This window comes from Gastrolobium bilobum, unplaced genomic scaffold (assembly GCF_033153095.1).
Source record: "Gastrolobium bilobum isolate Gb01-03AN ecotype WA unplaced genomic scaffold, APGP_CSIRO_Gbil_v1 utg22804, whole genome shotgun sequence".
NCBI lineage: Eukaryota > Viridiplantae > Streptophyta > Magnoliopsida > Fabales > Fabaceae > Gastrolobium > Gastrolobium bilobum.
The window spans coordinates 89,455-107,474 of record NW_026895239.1 but is presented as its reverse complement, the minus strand read 5'-3'; the positions used below and the strand labels follow the sequence as shown (position 1 = coordinate 107,474).

Below are 18,020 nucleotides of genomic sequence, written 5' to 3'. Positions count from 1 at the left end.
TCAAAGGGATAACTAATACAAGGCCATCACTGATGACTAGTGGTGGGTGGCTTGACACGAGCAAGCAGTGACAGGGGCGCATGAACAATACTAAAAGGTGGATACTATAAAGAACCAATTCAACCCAAAAGCTTAAGCTGTTATATGAGGTTACATTAATGGTTTTATATATCTCAACACGCCCCCTCACACGAGAGCCCACTGGGCTTGAAGGGTGGACAATGCACAGGCCCACCTACCTGTGCGAAGAAAGAAATTCCACTAGAAAGAAAGTGGGGAGCGGTGAGGATCGAACCCGTTACACCGAAGCTCTGATACTATATAAAGAACCAATTCAACCCAAAAGCTTAAGCTATTGGGTAAGGCTACATTAATAGTTTTATATATCTCAACAGATACCAATGACCCACAACTATGACAGGTCAAAATCGGATTTCTGACTAGGATTTGAACCTGCTTTGACACCATGTACAAAAGGGAATTGTGAAATACTTGAGGAAATTCTCATATGAACCTTCTACTTACGCATGATATACAATCTATAATAGGTATACTTTCCAACAAAATTACAGGGATTTAGGTTGACAAAGAAGAAAAGAGAGAATAAAAACTGAATAATCTGAAATTAATATTGATTTGATGTGTTATGCTGTGATACAAACTACAAAGCACCAATTCTAATTTACACTAATATTAGATTTCAAATACTAATTACATGAGGAAAAAATAATGAAATATAAAGAAATAAGGAAACTATTCTAAAAAGATCATCTATGATACTTTGAAAAATTCTAAAATTCAATTAACATATGAGATATTTTGCATAAATTCCAACATTTTCCCCCTCAAGCTAAAGCTTACTGTTAGAAATATAATATAAAATCATTCATATGTCTTCGACTAATAGTTTAACCTTTTGGAATAGATGGTAATACAGATTGAACCCAACGGGTCAACTCACCAACCCAGAGTCCACTTTTCAACACGTACACCCAAAAAAAATTGAAATTAAGGCTAGTGTGCACTTGAACACCCGATTCTGGTATTAATATAATCACAACCATGACTCATCAATGAGATAGAAGAAATCACCATTGATATGATTCACAATGGGAGGCTACTATGAATGATAGCCAATTCATCACTATCTGATTCATTGGCAAGAAAACAAGTAACTGGAAAAGTAATTAGTCAATCAGATGAGGTTGCAAGAAGCACCAGGAATAGGTCAATATGGAGGAGCAGGGGTTTCGATGGTGTGGTCGTCGACAGGAAAGATTTGCAAAAAATCATAGCATAGTGGCAGATGACAAATAAGAGGCAGCTGAAAAGACAAAACGACAATGGGGCGAATTGATTTAAGGATTCTGGAAAAGGAGGAAGCAAGAAAAGCCCACAAAGAGAGAAACAACACTGATAGTAGCAAGGTGGAGAGATAGAGAAACAATGTTAGAAGGAAAACATGACAATAGACACAACTATGTTAGAGATATAATATATAAAATCATTAATACGACCTTTATTCAACAAATTAAACTTTTGCGTTGAATTGATTCATAACATGGTATTAGAGCCTCTGCGACTAAATGGTCACAAATTCGATCCTTGCTGTCCTCACTCTATTAATAAATAATCATATATTGTGGAATTTCTTAGCACAAGTAGGTGGTGGGTCTGTGCATTGTCCAATCTTTAAACCCAATGGGCTATTGTGTGAGAGGTTTTGATGGGAGATATAATATACAAACCCATTAATATGACTTTCACTCAACCGCTTAAGCTTTTGGGTTGAAATGATTCTTTACAGACTATTCAAGGATATTTGTTTCTCTTAAGTAAATTCAGCTTAATATTTTTCTCTTTTCTTGATTGCTGTTTGTGTCCTTTAGTAGCAGTAAGATTCCTATGCTCCTGTATTTTACTCTCTTCTTTCTTAGTGAATTATTCTTTATCAAAAAGAAAAAAGAATAACGACGAAATGTATTGCCGGTAGGATTCCATTAAGCAAGGAACACACATTCAATTATAAAAGAAAGAAATAAATCTAGACATAACCTGCTCTATAGGTGTAGTTTAAGAGAAACAATACACATCATTTCAAGTACGTCAATAATAATAATAGCAGATACTGAGCTCTAATTAAGACGTGTAAAGGGGCTTTGATAGTCAAAAGTGTAAATATAAGCCTGAAGCCAGTTTAGTATATGCTGTTTAACCTAAAGAGTTCAGGGAAGGCAGCAGCACTAACCATGTTTTCAGATGGCAAATCCTTGTCACCTTTTCCAGGGGCCTAAGAACAAATGAAGGAGAAACCATCAGCTAATACAGATTACATACTAAATACATCAGATAGAAATTAATCTTCAAAATATTATTACCTTCAAATAATCAAACAATATGAGACACTGCACAAGAACATGACGTCGAAAACTAGGATCCTTTAACTATTAGGAATTCCACCAAAACAAGAAACAAAAACAAGAGTGGATCTTGAGTCAGGACATGAACATTTACTGACAGAAAATTGAACATGCATTTTTAGTAGTAAGCATCAAGACTTTGTCAAACTGCTTACCTCTAGACCCATTAGTTTACTGCTTGTCAGATATTTTATACTAAAATTAACTGCCTCTTCCTCCAAATTATTTGCATCTCCCTCTTCATCACTTAAAGGTTGCGCTTCAAATGTATGCAGTACAACCTTTTATCCAACAAAAATTCTGAAGTAAAAAGCCAAGAAAAGAAGCAATTTGATAACTGAGAAAAAAATGCATGCACATAAACAGACAAGCAACTACGAATAAAGGATTACCGACAAGCTGGAGGTGAATTTCTGCCACTTTACCGGAGCATTATTTATAGAAGTAGGGTTAGAAAAATATTCCTGCATAAAGAAAAAAGATAAAAGATACTTGTTTTAAGTTTTTTTTCTATTATAATTTATTGTTGCAATTATAGGGAATTAGGTAGATATGGACAAATAGAGATAATAGAGATTTTGAATCTCGTACGTTATATGATATGTTACAAAAGACAAAGCACTACTCCTTATTTATACTAATACTAGACTCTTGATCTTAATCCTAATTAAATAAAGAAACATATCAGAAAATATTAAAAAAAAAAAAAACTATTCCTAAGAGATCATCTAAGATACTCTACACTACTCTAAGAAATACTAATGATGTTATACTATATCCTCCATATATAACACTCCCTCAATTAAGCTTTAGCTTGTTACATCAAACATGCTAGAAGAAAATAAACTAAAAATATAATCCAATGATAGAAGACGGAGCCAGACTGCAGTTGTGACTAGAGACGGAGGCCAGACTGTGGCAAGATAGGAAGGAACAAAGAAAGTCAGGCTAAAACAAAACCGATTCAAAGAAACACAGGCTAAAATGAAGCCAATGTGCAGAAAGACAGGCTAAAATGTGGAAACTATTCTAAGATAATCATGATTGTTGAAATTATAGGGATTAAGGTAGGAAAGGAAGAAAAGAGAGAATAAAGAATAAATAATATGAAATTTTGAAGGATTTGATGTGCTACGATATGATAAAAACTACTAAGCACTAATCCCTCTTTATAGTAATATTACTCCATGTCCTAAATTAACTAAGGAAATAAATTATGAAATATAAAGAAATAAGAAAACTATTCCTAAGAGATCATATAAGATACTATAAGCTATTCTAAGACACAATCAAGATAATATAAGATATTTTTCATACATTCTAGCATTCCCCTTCTAGTTGAAGCTTAAAAGCTTAAGCTTATTACAAACGAACCCTTTAAAAAGGAAAAACAATCAAATAATATAATCTGGGCTCCACAAAGCATAGCTTGAAAGGCAACTTAAGGATGTTGGAGATGTCAAATAGATGGGCATTGCTCGAAAGGCAACTGACAAAGATGGTTGGAATGATCATCAGCGTAAAGAGTTGGTTGAAATATTGCATGACGAAGGAAAAGAAGACATTTCTAAAATGATCATCAGCAAAAGTGTATTGGCAAGCAATTATACATTGCAAGAACTAAAACTTCGCCTCCAAGTTCATCAAGAACAATATTTCTAAAATGATCATCGTTTTGATAAGAGCTTTGTTCCAACACTCTCACCTCCAACAGGAAATACATCCAATGCAACAGGTCAATTCTTTGAAGCTCCACAACAGCAACGCCAACACTTTAGACACTACCAGCCCCAACAAAATCAGCAACGACCATATCAATACGTTTGTCAGCCAATTGAGACACCTACTCCTCAAGCAATGGTTGCTGCACAACAACCTGCTCTTCTTCCCACTCCTACCACACAACCTGCATTGGAATGGTACCCTGATTCTGGAGCAAGTCATCATGTTACAGCTAACCCAATGAACCTGTTACAGAGTCAATAGCTACCAGGAGCAGACCAAGTCCTCATTGGAAATGATCAAGGTCTGCCTATTTGTGCTATTGGTCACTCAAAATTTTTGTCACCTATAGACACAACAACTGAGTTATCTCTCAAAAATCCTTAAGCTCTATAAATAGAGCTCTCTTGTATTCTTTCGTTAAATATTCATTACACAATAACAGAACGAGTTTCTCTTCCTCTCTCTCTTCAAACTTTGATAAGCTTTTGCCAGACTTACGTGACACTAACAAACTGTGGGCCTATGAATTGTGGGCTCTTGCATGAAAAGGCATGTTAGATATAAAACTATTCATAATCATTCAATTAACAGCTTCAGCTTTTGAGACAGAACATGACCGTATCAATTTAAACTAAAAATCACTAAAAGACAAGCATCAAAATATGACCCAAACTGATTGGCATTTGAATTGAAGGACCTCCCCTTACTGATTATCATGAAGCAAGTCATACTTGCAGTTCCCGATTTGATTATTTAGTAAAAAGAAAGTCGTAAAACAGAAATTATATTGCGAAGTGTTAGAAATAATATAATATTAAATAGCATTGTATTATTTATTATTCTGTTATTCTAGCAGGTTATTTGGACTTGTCCCATTAGGTCATTTAACCTCTTTAAATAGAGTTCTTTTGTACAGGTTTTTTGTTCTCTCACAGAGTCTCCTAAGCTAATTCATAGTCGTCTAAGTCATCCAAGCCTCTCCAAGCTTCAGCATATGGTTCCTTTTTTATCCAGTCTTAAGTCTTTAAACTGTCAGTCTTGTCAACAAGGAAAGTACACTCGCTCCTCCTTTGCTAATAGAGTCAATAAAAGAGCTGATGCTCCCTTTTCTATTGTTCATTCTGATATTTGGGGTCCGAGTCGAACAATGTCTGTTTTGGGTTTTCAATATTTTGTAACCTTTATTAATGATTTCTCTTATTGTACTTGGGTTTATTTAATGAAAAATCGTTCTGAATTATTTTCAATTTATCAAAAAAATTGTGCTGAAATAAATACTCAATTTGGTGCTTCTATTCAAATCTTGCGTAGTGATGATGCAAAAGAATATGTGTCTCTTGAATTTTCTAATTTTTTGGAGCAACGTGGGACGTTACACCAGGTTTTGTTGCTCAGGGGGAGAATTCTAGAATGGTATGTAAGCTTCGTAAATTTTTATATGGCCTGAAGCAGTCCCCTCGGGCTTGGTTTAGTCGCTTTAGTTCTGCTGTTCAATCCTTTGGCTTAATCAGAAGTAAAGCCAATCATTTTGTCTTCTATAGGCATAGCTCTTCTGGCCAGTGCATCTATCTTCTGGTCTATGTTGATGACATCATTATTACTGACAGCGATCAAGTTGGGATTGATCAGTTAAAGAAGTACTGATTCAATCAGTTTCAGACCAAAGATCTTGGCAGACTTCGATATTTCTTAGGGATCTAAGTGGCGCAGTCTAGGCAGTACATCTCCATTTGTCAGAGGAAGTATGCACTGGATATCCTAGATGAGACTGGTATGTTGGGATGTAAACTTATTGATACACCTATGGATCCTAATGTTAAGTTGTTACCCGGACAGGGGGAGCCATTGGCAGACCCTCGTCGTTATCGCCGATTAGTTGGAAAGTTGAACTATCTTACTGTGACAAGACCAGACATCTCTTTTGCAGTTAGTGTGGCAAATCAATTCCTAGACTCTCCTTGTGACTCCCATTGGGATGCAGTTATCAAGATTCTTCGATATATCAAAAGAGCACCAGGAAGAGGTTTATTATACACAAATAAAGAGAATGCAAAGGTATTCAGCTATTCAGATGCTGACTGGGCAGGTTCTCATTCAGACATACGATCCACCTCCGTTGTATTGTGTTATCCTTGGATGAAACTTGATCTCTTGGAAGAGCAAGAAGCAAACTATGGTCGCAATGTCAAGTGCAGAGGCAGAATATTGGGCAATGGGAAATGCAACTTGTGAGCTCATTTGGCTAAAACAATTGCTTAAGGAACTACATTTCTGTGAACAGCAGCCTATGAAGCTCATTTGTGACAATCAAGCAGCATTGCATATATCCTCTAACCCAGTCTTTCATGAGAGGACCAAACATATAGAAATTGACTGTCACTTTGTTAGAGAGAAGATTCAGTCAGGAGAGATCAAAACAGCATTTGTCAATTCCAGTGATCAACTTGCAGATGTTTTCACCAAAGCTCTTAGAGGTCCCCGAATAGATCATATATGTAACAAGCTGGGAGCTTATGATATATACGTACCAGCTTGAGAGGAGTGTTAGAAATAATATAATATTAAATAGAATTTTTTATTTATTATTCTGTTATTCTAGCAGGTTATTTGGACTTGGCCCATTAGGTCATTTAACCTCTTTAAATAGAGGTCTTTTGTACAGTCCTATACACAATTGAATACAATACATTCTAATTCAAAGCAAGTGGAAAAAAAGTGTCAAATAGCAAAACAAGTCTCAACTTCAGAGAATGGTAGAGACCTCTCTTTCAAGAACTAAATTTTCAGTGAAGACCTACCTGTAAGCCCCAAAAAGTCTCATAAAAATTGAAATCAATACATATGCCTGGAAAGTAAGGAGAAACTATTAGCTGGAATCAAAAAAAAATATTCTTAAATAAGTACTTTTATTAATAAGAACGGATTAAAAATGTCGATAAGTAAGCTAAGATAATATTCATGACTGTACCTTCCAAGGGTTCTTTCTCATATTTTGTTTCATTTGACGTGTTAAAAACTCCTTTAATATTTAAGGCTGCAAAAGTTTATGAAAAACATCAAAGTGATAAGGTACTCGAGAAAAGGGACCAAACAAAATGTGAAGATAGGCTTCCCACAATTATACCTGATCGCTCTGATAGTGGAAAGAAATGAGCCAGAAACATGAGAATTCTTCCACAAAAGACCACATCATTTGCCTATAACATCAAAACCAACAAACTGAATGATGGCTATCATGAGAAGAATACCCAATTGCAGGGATTTATTAATATAGAAATATGGATCCTGCAGAATCCTAACTAAAATAATACTCATTCAATACCGTAAAGCTCAACAAATGTGCAGTTTATCATATAACTACATTACTACTGAACAGGGATCAGTCCTACCCACGCCAAAAGGATGTGCGAAGCACCCACAACAACCCCAAAAAATAAATAAATAAATAAGTAAATAAAAAAAACTAGGGAAACAGCCTCTCCTCAACAGGAGAAAAGGCTATATACAGATGACCTCTCCAAACCCTGAAATGGAGTAAGCCTCAGCCTGCAAGTGGTTAGTTATGCTCGATTTCAAAAAAATTCAGTGGTTAACGAGTACAACTGATTTAATAAATGACTTGAGTGGTTAATATTTCTAAAATAGAAATATCCTTTGTTTGCAAGGATTTAAATTGCAGATAGCATCACGTGATTGTGGTAGCCGCTGTAAAGCACCCCATGATCATATCGGCCCATGTTGGTCCGCATCTACCCGCAATACAATCATGACCAGAACGCAACCGCAACAGCAACTTCTAGCCTTGTTTGTTTATAAGAATGTGTAGAAAATCAGAATCCAAACATGTTTCCGTTTTTATTTCCTATTAATTAGGATTGATTATGATTGATTAGGATTGATTGTGATTGATTAGAATTGATTGTGATTAGGATTGATTAGTCATCGCTTAGTCATCGCTTAGTCATTCTTAGCGATTTTTTCTTGTATAAATACTCACTCGTGTAAATTATTCAAAATCAATATACAGAAACTTCTTTTCAATATGGTATCAGAGCGGGTTCGTTCCTACCCTAATTCAAATCTGAAATAACCATCCAAACACTTCCATCACCGTCAAACACCTCCTTGAATCTGTCCAACACAGAAACCTAGTCTACTGACCTCCGATCAAGAAAGTGAGGTGACCATTCGACTCAGAAGGATCCGACGAGTCGACCGCCGCTGGACCCATCGCCGTCAACCGCCGCACGCGCCGCCACGAGCCGTCACACGTGCGGCCAGTTTCCGGCGCGTGAGCTCCACGCGCCGCCTTCCCAACGTCTTTTTTCGCCGCGACTTGCACAGACCTTCTCGCCGGCTTCTCCCCTTCCTGTTCCAGAGGTCAGATCAAAAATTTACAAAACTTGATTTTTCATCAACGGTCAACCCTTCTCTTTCTATTCATGGCTTCCTCAAAACACTCTTCCTCTTACTCTGATGGTGTCTTTCTTAGCAAGACTAAGTTTGAACAACTTCAGAGACTTTTGACTCAACCTCCTAAGGCCACTAGTCATGTGGTCCAGCAAGGTACAACTTTCCATGTTGATAGTCAAAATCATTGGATCCTTGATTCTGGAGCCTCTGATCATATGACAGGTAATCTTGGCTTGTTTTGTTCATACACTCCATATTCTGAACCTTCTCGGGTCAAGATCGCCGATGGCAGTTTTTCCCAGATTACGGGACACGGAACCATTAAACTTTCTGAGCTGATTACTTTGACATCAGTTCTTTATGTTCCTTCTCTGACTTGTAATCTCATTTCTATTAGCAAGCTCACCTCTGAGTTGCATTGCTTTGCTAAATTCTTTCCACATGGTTGTGTTTTTCAGGAACAGGACTCGGAGAGGATGATTGGCAGTGCTAGAGAGGATGGTGGACTTTACTACTTTGAAGAGGATGTGACTCATGAAGCTGTTTTCGTAGAAAAAAACTCTATGTTTCCTTTTGATTCATGTAATGATGTTATGATGTGGCATCGTAGGCTAGGCCATCCAAATTTTATTTATCTTCAGAAGTTGTTGCCAAACTTATTTATTCATAAAAGTCCAAGTTTGTTTTCTTGTGATATTTGTCAACTTGCCAAGCATACTCGTGCTCATTATCCTTCTAAAGTTCACCATGACTCTTCCCCATTTTCCTTAATTCATAGTGACATATGGGGTCCAGCCCGTGTTAAAAATATTTCAGGTACTCGATGGTTCATTACCTTCATTGATGACCATTCTCGAGTCTGTTGGGTGTATCTTCTAAAGGATAAGTCCGATGCTGCATCCGTGTTTAAAAAATTTCATGCCATGGTTCAAACCCAATTCCAAGTTGCTATACAAATTCTTCGTACAGATAATGGCAAAGAGTATTTTAACTCTATTCTTGGAGAATATCTTTCCCAACAAGGCATCCTTCACCAAAGCTCGTGTCCTGACACACCCCAACAAAACGGAGTTGCGGAAAGAAAAAACCGACATCTCCTTGAAGTTGCTCGGGCTCTTATGTTTACCACGAGTGTTCCTAAATATCTTTGGGGAGAGGCAGTTCTCACTGCCTCGTATCTGATAAATCGAATGCCATCTCGCATTCTGAAATTTCAGTCTCCTCTTTCTAGTCTTGTTCGTATCTTCCCTTCCTTCCGAGGTGTCTCCTCCTTACCTCTCAAGTTATTTGGTTGCGTTGCATTTGTCCATATTCCCTCCCATCAACAGTCTAAGCTTGATCCTAAGTCTCTCCAGTGTGTCTTTATTGGTTATTCTCCTACTCAACGTGGCTATAAATGTTATTCACCCTCTCTTCGTAAGGTCTTTGTCTCTATGGATGTCACTTTTTCTGAAAATGACCATTTCTTCCCCTCGACTTCTCTTCAGGGGGAGATAGGAGTAGATGAAGATCAGTCATGGGAACCTACTGATGCCACGGTATTACCTCTAATTTTGGAAACAGGGGGAGCTACAGAATCCTCACCATCAGGAGCCTCCTCAAAATGGGGACAAGTTTATAGCAGGCGAAAGCCTCCTCAAAGTGTGAATAACCCAGAGCCTCTACACTGCCAGGATTCTAAACCATGTTCTAGTTCCAGCACCCCAATACTTGAGTGTCATGGTGAAAATGATCTACACTTGCCCATTGCTCTCAGAAAAGGTACTCGATCTTGTACTACTCATCCTATTTCTAATCATATTTCATATGGAAAGTTGTCCCCAGGGTTTCGTGCTTTCAATACTATGTTGGATAGTACAAAGATACCGAGAAATATACATGAGGCTCTCAATGATCAAAAATGGAGGGATGCTGTCTTTGAAGAAATGAATGCTTTAAAAAGAAATGGAACTTGGGAGATAGTGACCCTACCCAAAGGAAAACAGGCAGTAGGATGCAAATGGGTGTTTACAATAAAATTCAATGCAGATAATAGCATCAACAGATACAAGGCAAGATTGGTTGCAAAGGGTTTCACTCAGACTCATGGGATAGATTATCATGAGACTTTTGCTCCGGTTGCTAAAGTCAATACCATCCGAGTTCTCTTATCTCTTGCTGCCAATCTAGATTGGCCTCTGCAACAGTTAGATGTGAAGAATGCATTCCTAAATGGTGACTTACATGAAGAAGTCTATATGGATCCTCCACCTGGTTTTGAAAAGGGAAATGGATCAGTGTGTAAACTAAAAAAGTCTCTATATGGATTGAAACAGTCTCCCAGAGAATGGTTCGACAAATTCACACAAGCAGTCAAAAGAAGAGGCTTCATTCAAGCACAGACTGATCATACTCTCTTCCACAAACACTCTAAGGATGGTAAAAGTGCTATTCTTATTGTATACGTAGATGATATAATTCTTACAGGTGATGATATTGAGGAATTGAACACCTTGAAGAAATTTCTAGCAGCTCAATTTGAACTCAAAGACCTTGGCACTCTCAAATATTTCCTTGGTATGGAAGTTGCTAGGAGCAAAACAGGCATCACTCTAACACAAAAAAAATATGTTCTAGATCTTTTGTTGGAAACAGGAATGTTAGGGTGTAAACCTGCTGAGACACCTGTGGAACCTAATACCAAGTTAGGTATTGAAGATGGGAATGAGGTGGATAAAGAACAATATCAGCGATTGGTTGGTAAACTAATCTACTTATCTCATACGCGTCCTGACATTGCCTTTGCGGTGAGTATGATTAGTCAATTCATGCACTCACCCAAGGAGAAGCATCTTAGTGCAGTCTATAGGGTGCTTAGATACCTCAAGAATACTCCAGGAAGAGGATTATTCTTTAAAAAGGGGTATAAAAGGACAATTGAAATCTACACTGATGCAGATTGGGCAGGCTCATCAGTAGACAGGAGATCTACCTCAGGCTATTGCACCTATGTGTGGGGAAATCTTGTTACTTGGAGAAGCAAAAAGCAAACAGTGGTTGCAAGAAGTAGTGCTGAAGCAGAATTTCGAGCTTTATCTCATGGAGTTTGTGAAGGAATCTGGTTGAGAAGACTTCTTCAAGAGTTGAAGATTTCATATTCCCTACCAATAAAACTATATTGTGACAACAAGGCAGCTGTTAGCATTGCTCAAAATCCTGTGCATCATGATCGAACAAAGCACGTGGAAGTTGATCGTCACTTCATCAAAGAAAAATTAGATGATGGAAGTGTGCGTTTGATATATGTTCCAACCAAAGAGCAAACGGCAGATATCCTTACCAAGGGCCTACACCGTCCAGCATTCGAAGACTTGATTGGCAAGTTGGGAATGATCAATATTTACCTCCCAACTTGAGGGGGAGTGTAGAAAATCAGAATCCAAACATGTTTCCGTTTTTATTTCCTATTAATTAGGATTGATTATGATTGATTAGGATTGATTGTGATTGATTAGAATTGATTGTGATTAGGATTGATTAGTCATCGCTTAGTCATCGCTTAGTCATTCTTAGCGATTTTTTCTTGTATAAATACTCACTCATGTAAATTATTCAAAATCAATATACAGAAACTTCTTTTCAATAGAATGTCTAATATAACTTATAAAAAAAGCAAATGATAAAATAGTGTCAAATAAATAACCTCTAGACATTCCATCTGAACTTTTATATGCTAAAGAGAGTGTCAATCAAAAGTTAAACTCATTTTGTAATTGTTAAGCATGTGAGTAAATAATGTATGTGGAGGAAGGATAGGAGCAACACATCCTGTGAATTCCTTAGTAATTGACCATAAAATCAATCTCCTATCCTCTATTAGCTTTTGGATTTTGATTGTTTTTGTTGAAACTATAAGGTTTTGGTAGAAAAGGTTGAAAACAGAGAAAAAAATAATACTTGAGACTGACCATTGAGTATTGTAATGTGACACAAGATACTAACCAAGTAGTGCAAATCCTAGGCTCTTAATTCTAATTAAATAAGGAAACAAATAAATTACAAAGGTAAAATAAAATCTCTAGAATAAGACAAGGTTCCTAACAGAATAAGATTCCCAAAAGTAAGACAACACAATTATTACAGAAACAACATAAACTATCCTAATCTATTATGCGTCATTCTTTTCCTCTAAATGTTTTGTAGATATTCTAACACTCCTCAAGCTAAATCTTACTAAGCTTTAAAGCTTGCTACGCATTAACACTTTAAAAGAAAATTAATCAAAAAAATATAAAGTGGGATCCATAAAACATGGATGGAAAAACAACTCAAGGATACTTGAAATGTCAAAAAGATGTTGCTGGAAAGATAACTTAGCAGAATGGCTGGAATGATCATTATCCTAATGAAAATTTCTTGGCAAGAAATCAAGCACACCAAGGCCCAAACTTCTCCAAAATAACATTTGGGAGATTCAAAATGCAGATTAATGCTGGAGAACCAAAAACCTCGAAATAGAACCTAAGGCTGGTGTGTGTTGCAGCCATGGAGAAGAATTAACATAACTCATCAATGAGACACGAAAAACCACCATCAATATGATTCTAATTAAATGATTGTCGTCGGCAAGAAGAGATACAGCTTTGGATTACCAAACTAATCTAAATGCAGCAAATAGAAGCAGTGACCAACTTTAAAGGCTTAAAGACTAAGTTAAAAGCAAACTTTTTTTTTACTAGAACATAACTCGTGTTCAAAGTACCTTTGACAGCCGGCGAAGAAGCTGATTGCAGGTTCTCAGCATTACAAGTTTTCCTCTGGCAAAAAGTTCTTGCTATATGTCATGCAAAACATAAAAGTTCCAAGCAAATACAGGTCATGATAAGGTACTTATGCAGTAAATAATCAAGTAGACACGCAGAAAGGCTAGAAACAACTGAGAAATATACCTTTCCCAATATATCTTGTTTGCTCTCTATATAACCAAAAATATCCTTGCAGTTTTTCATTGTAGACATTTCAGTCAAGTCTTCCAACAGCTGAAAAATCATACCACCTTCAATGTGTTCTTTTTCACAAAGATATAGCACTATATCTGAAAAGTGAAAACCACATACAAACACAAACATGAGTAGGAGGGAAGCATAGACAACTTTACAATTAAGATGTAACTACAACACATTAAAGCATTCCTAAATGAACAGAAAAATATAAGAATGTAAAAGTTACTCAAATGGCCACAAATCAATTTAAAATAATTCCTTGTAAGAAAGTGATATATGCTACATCAAAATCATAAGAACAAATGATCATAAAACACCAGAAAGAATATTTACTGATAAATGAAATGGTATACAGACCAAGAAGGCGAGGAATGTGGCCCTGAGTAGTTTCACTAGCATCCATTGATTGCCCATATTGCATTATTTTCTCCCCAAACTGTACTGCTGCTGACTAAACCAAAGTGCAAACAAAATAATTCAGGTCATAAACAGACATAACCAAGGCAACAATAAAACCGAGAAGAGAAAAGAAACACAAACAGCATTAGATAGTCCAATATCTGAAATTGTTTTTCTTAAAAAAAAAAAATTAGTTTTCAGTTCCCTTTATTCAAGTCAACTAAGTGTTTTGACGACAATGTATAGTGCACAATTTAATAAACCTAAGACTACTTTTAAATGGAAGGAAAAAGAGAGAAAAAAGAAAATACTTAAGAAGGATATTATTCAAAAGTAAGTAAGTGCCAGCAGGAAAATAAAATAGAATGTGATGAGAATCCAGGTCCTCAACAGTTATCGCATAAGCTTCAACCTTTCACGCAATTTTACAGCCGTAGGAACCAAGTCAAGTCAGAGGCAGTTATATCAGAGGCAGTTAACAGAGGTTGAGGTAATGGTTGAGGAAAAGGTTAGTGGGGGGTAGTTATTAGCTGGAGTAGTGGGCATTCGTGGAAAGAGATGGTAGTGTAGGAATGTTTTTATAGGAGTGGAATGAAAGTTAGAAAGTTATGCATGTTTTTAATATATTTCTCTAGGCTGCTTACGCAGAGGACTTGAAGAAATATCTTCAGGTTGGGAGGGAGCATCTTGCTCATTGTGTTTTCTTGCTGTGTATTCTACTTTTCCTTGAATTTAAATAAAACATTGATAACATTACTGAGAAATATAATATGCATTGAAGGCCAATATAGTTAAACCAACATTACAGTATAGTAACAAGGAAAGTGCTTTACTATAAAGCAAGTGTTGTAATAGACTAATAGTCCCACAACAATCCTGCATTCTCTACCCTATAATATTCTCTGAAATTTATAGTAATTATTGTAAAATATTTTATTACCATAGATTAGTCATTATTTTAAGCAATCAGTTATTTTAGATAGGTCTATATGTTAGAATGAACCCATATATAATAAAATTAATTCAGAAATAATATTAGAATGATTCTCTGTCTAAATGTCTTGTTTTTTCCTTCAGTCACTCCCTAAAATGCTTGTTTTTCAACAAGCATGATGCTTTGTACTTCTCTCAAATTTGATTAACGGAATACAATTACTTTTATACTCATGACCGAATCTTCAACAGAAAAAATAAAATTAAATTAAATTTTAGCATCTGTAAATAACAAGCATAAAAGACACACAAAAGAAAAAAAATCCCTAAATAAGCACCATCGGTAACTCGTTGAGATTTCCCAAGAAAATAAACAAATTTGCAGAATTCCAATTAGATAATCACTAGCATATAAAAAAGAAGCGACTAGTCGATTAACAAGGGCAAGAGTTATACATACCACAAATTCCTGAAGTAGCATCCGTAGAATATTTTCTAGAAACTGGTTCTCATCTTGGGCCAACTTTGTTTGTTTCTGTTAAACACAAGACAATTAAATTAACCACAGCTTTTAACAATATCACATGAGGACTACCTGAATAAGGAACCTCAGGCTCCTGTTGTTAATCAGTCACCATGTAAAAATCACAGAAATGGAATCATGGATCAAAAATTGAAATCAAAAGACACCATATTGTCATTTTAGTAATTAAAGTTATAGATATCACATAACCCCCCCCCCCCCCCCCCTCTCTCTCTTTCTCTTCTCACAGTGCCTTAAATACAAATTTCTTGCATTTTGTATCCTCAAGCCTGAGGCCTCAACCCCAAAAAGTGATTAAAATAACATGCATAATCAATTCTAATAACAACCACCACCACCAATGTACTCTTTCACAATAAATAAATAAATAAAGAGCTAAAATCACTATTACATCCGAACTTTTAAAAACTAGTTCCACAATGTTCTTTACCATAAAAAGGAAAGGAGTTAGAATTTCAAAAGAATGGATATACCTGAGGCTTTATTACTTCTTGAACAGTCTGCAAAGCAAAACTTTCAGGTGGCCCAGGCTGTACTATGGCCCTTTTAAACACCTCCTGAAAATAATAACAAACCAGAAAAGACATAGCCAATGAAATTGAACAAATGAAAAACCAGATAATAATAGGAGAAAAATAAATAATAAAAATCCAATTCCAAAAAAAAAAAACTCCGAAGCTGAAAAAATAATTGGGAATAATGGATTCTTCCCCCTCTTCAAGAATCGAAACAAACCCACCACCCAAAATGGTGCATGAATTTGATTTTTACCAACCAAAAATTAAACTTTGTGACAATGTTTCACTGAAGAAGTAAAGGAAGCTTACCATTTCAATTTGAACACAAACCCTTCTTTTATTTAACCGAGAAGCCTTCAATAATAACTCAAAAATAAATAAAGATTTGATTTTTCCAGGAGCACAACACCCAAATTGTGATTCTGCAAAATAAATTAAAAAAAAAAAATCAAATTTTCATTTTCATTGCACAAAATTTCGAAAGTACGTGGGGCAAAAAATAAATAAAAATAAAATAAAATACGAATAGGAAGCTTGGGGCACTCACATATAGAGTTGAAAATGCTATTGCTGCTCCTCTTAGTTCTATGGCTTCAATTCAAACACTCAATGAAAGAGAGTGAAACGTTGCTTTGCGAGGACTAAGTAGGAGAATGCTGTGTCTAGGTTCGTATTGTGTTCCCTCTATTAAACATCAAGAAATTTCATTCTTGATTTGTAATTCTGAACCTTGTGTATAAAATAATATATTAAATTTATCGTTAAAGTTATGTCATTTAAAATGACAAATATTTTTTTTCAAATTAAAATGTATAAGAAAACAAACTCTTCTTATACACACCATAAAATGATGTGTCACTTATTTTTATTTATTTTTAAATAGATGAATCTCACACTTGATGTATCAATGATATAAGAATAGAATTTTTCTAATACTTTTCCCTTTTATATATATATATATATATATATATAAGGATCAGGCTACGTAAAATTGAGAAGAAAGAAATCTATATATATATGGAAAAAATGTGTATCATTTTAAAGGATGTAAAGTTGTGTCATTTTAAGTGAAAGAAAGAGATAGATAAAAGAGGAGAGAGAGTGGACAAAAAAATATAAAGGTGTGCGTCTCACCTCCTTGTGAGAGTGAAAGGATATAAGTTGTGTCATTTAAAAGGATAAACATTTTTCCCTATATATATACTAAGGGAAAAATATTTCTGCAGTTAATGCAGACAGGTTATCTGCATTTATTCCCGAAACGACGTCGTTTTGGTATTGAAATCTTAAAAAGTTATAAATATAAAGACTATTATAACCTTGAAATAAATTAAAATTATAAAAACACTATGATTTCTACCCCAAAGCGACGTCGTATTAGGCTTGCTGTAGATAACTTATCTGCAGTAACTGCAGAAAAAGCGAACACATATACTAAAGTAAAACCATTCTTTGAGAAGTTTCCTGACATGTTGCTCTTTCCTTCAATATTTATTTTGTGTTCACACTTGAAACCATTTAAAATATTTTCTCTTTTGGTAACTTTTTAAAAATTCGAAATATAAACTTTATATAAGTGGAAAAAGAGTTCAACACTAATTGATGGTAAACATCTCCATTAATATCTCACTACTTTTTCAAAATTAAAATTTTAAATATGATATAAGTGGGAAAAGAGTTTAACATTGTTTAGTGTCAACCAGTTGTATTAATTCAAACCATACCTTATTAATTCCACAGGGATCCAATTAAGACGTACCATATCTTATTTTGAACTTAAGATGTCCTTTTTATTGTCATAAAATTTGGTGTTATTTGGAGTTGAAGAAAGTTTCTAATCATTGATTATGCATGTAATTCTAGAGATCGGACAAGCTCAGCTTTTTGTCCTTGTATTAACTTCTAGAGATTGGACAAGCTCAGCTTATTCTAAAGAGGCCAAGGCAAAAAAATTTGTGGAACAAGTTTTAGATTTTAATTTTTGGAAACAATGTGCTAGTATTGTGAAGCTTACTGAGCCACTTATTCGTGTGTTGCGTATTGTTGATAGTGAAGACAAACCTGCCATGGGTTTTCTTTATCAAGC

At 35.4% G+C, this 18,020-nt stretch overlaps 1 protein-coding gene across 1 annotated transcript in view; it reads right to left on the bottom strand.

Moving 5' to 3' along the window:
- The window catches only part of LOC133301479 (THO complex subunit 1), a 30,571-nt gene extending 13,962 nt beyond the window's left edge, over positions 1-16,609 (bottom strand). The window contains exons 1-14 of the mRNA XM_061501114.1: positions 16,482-16,609; positions 16,244-16,356; positions 15,890-15,973; positions 15,333-15,407; positions 13,898-13,991; positions 13,487-13,632; positions 13,300-13,371; positions 7,270-7,342; positions 7,114-7,179; positions 6,944-6,990; positions 2,813-2,884; positions 2,576-2,701; positions 2,379-2,444; positions 2,249-2,290 (exon numbers count right to left, since the gene is read on the bottom strand). Coding sequence (XP_061357098.1) covers positions 2,249-2,290; positions 2,379-2,444; positions 2,576-2,701; positions 2,813-2,884; positions 6,944-6,990; positions 7,114-7,179; positions 7,270-7,342; positions 13,300-13,371; positions 13,487-13,632; positions 13,898-13,991; positions 15,333-15,407; positions 15,890-15,973; positions 16,244-16,246 — 966 coding nt within the window. The 5' untranslated portion in view covers positions 16,247-16,356; positions 16,482-16,609. The remainder of the gene's footprint in view (positions 1-2,248; positions 2,291-2,378; positions 2,445-2,575; positions 2,702-2,812; positions 2,885-6,943; positions 6,991-7,113; positions 7,180-7,269; positions 7,343-13,299; positions 13,372-13,486; positions 13,633-13,897; positions 13,992-15,332; positions 15,408-15,889; positions 15,974-16,243; positions 16,357-16,481) is intronic.
- Between the last annotated feature and the right edge of the window lie 1,411 nt (positions 16,610-18,020).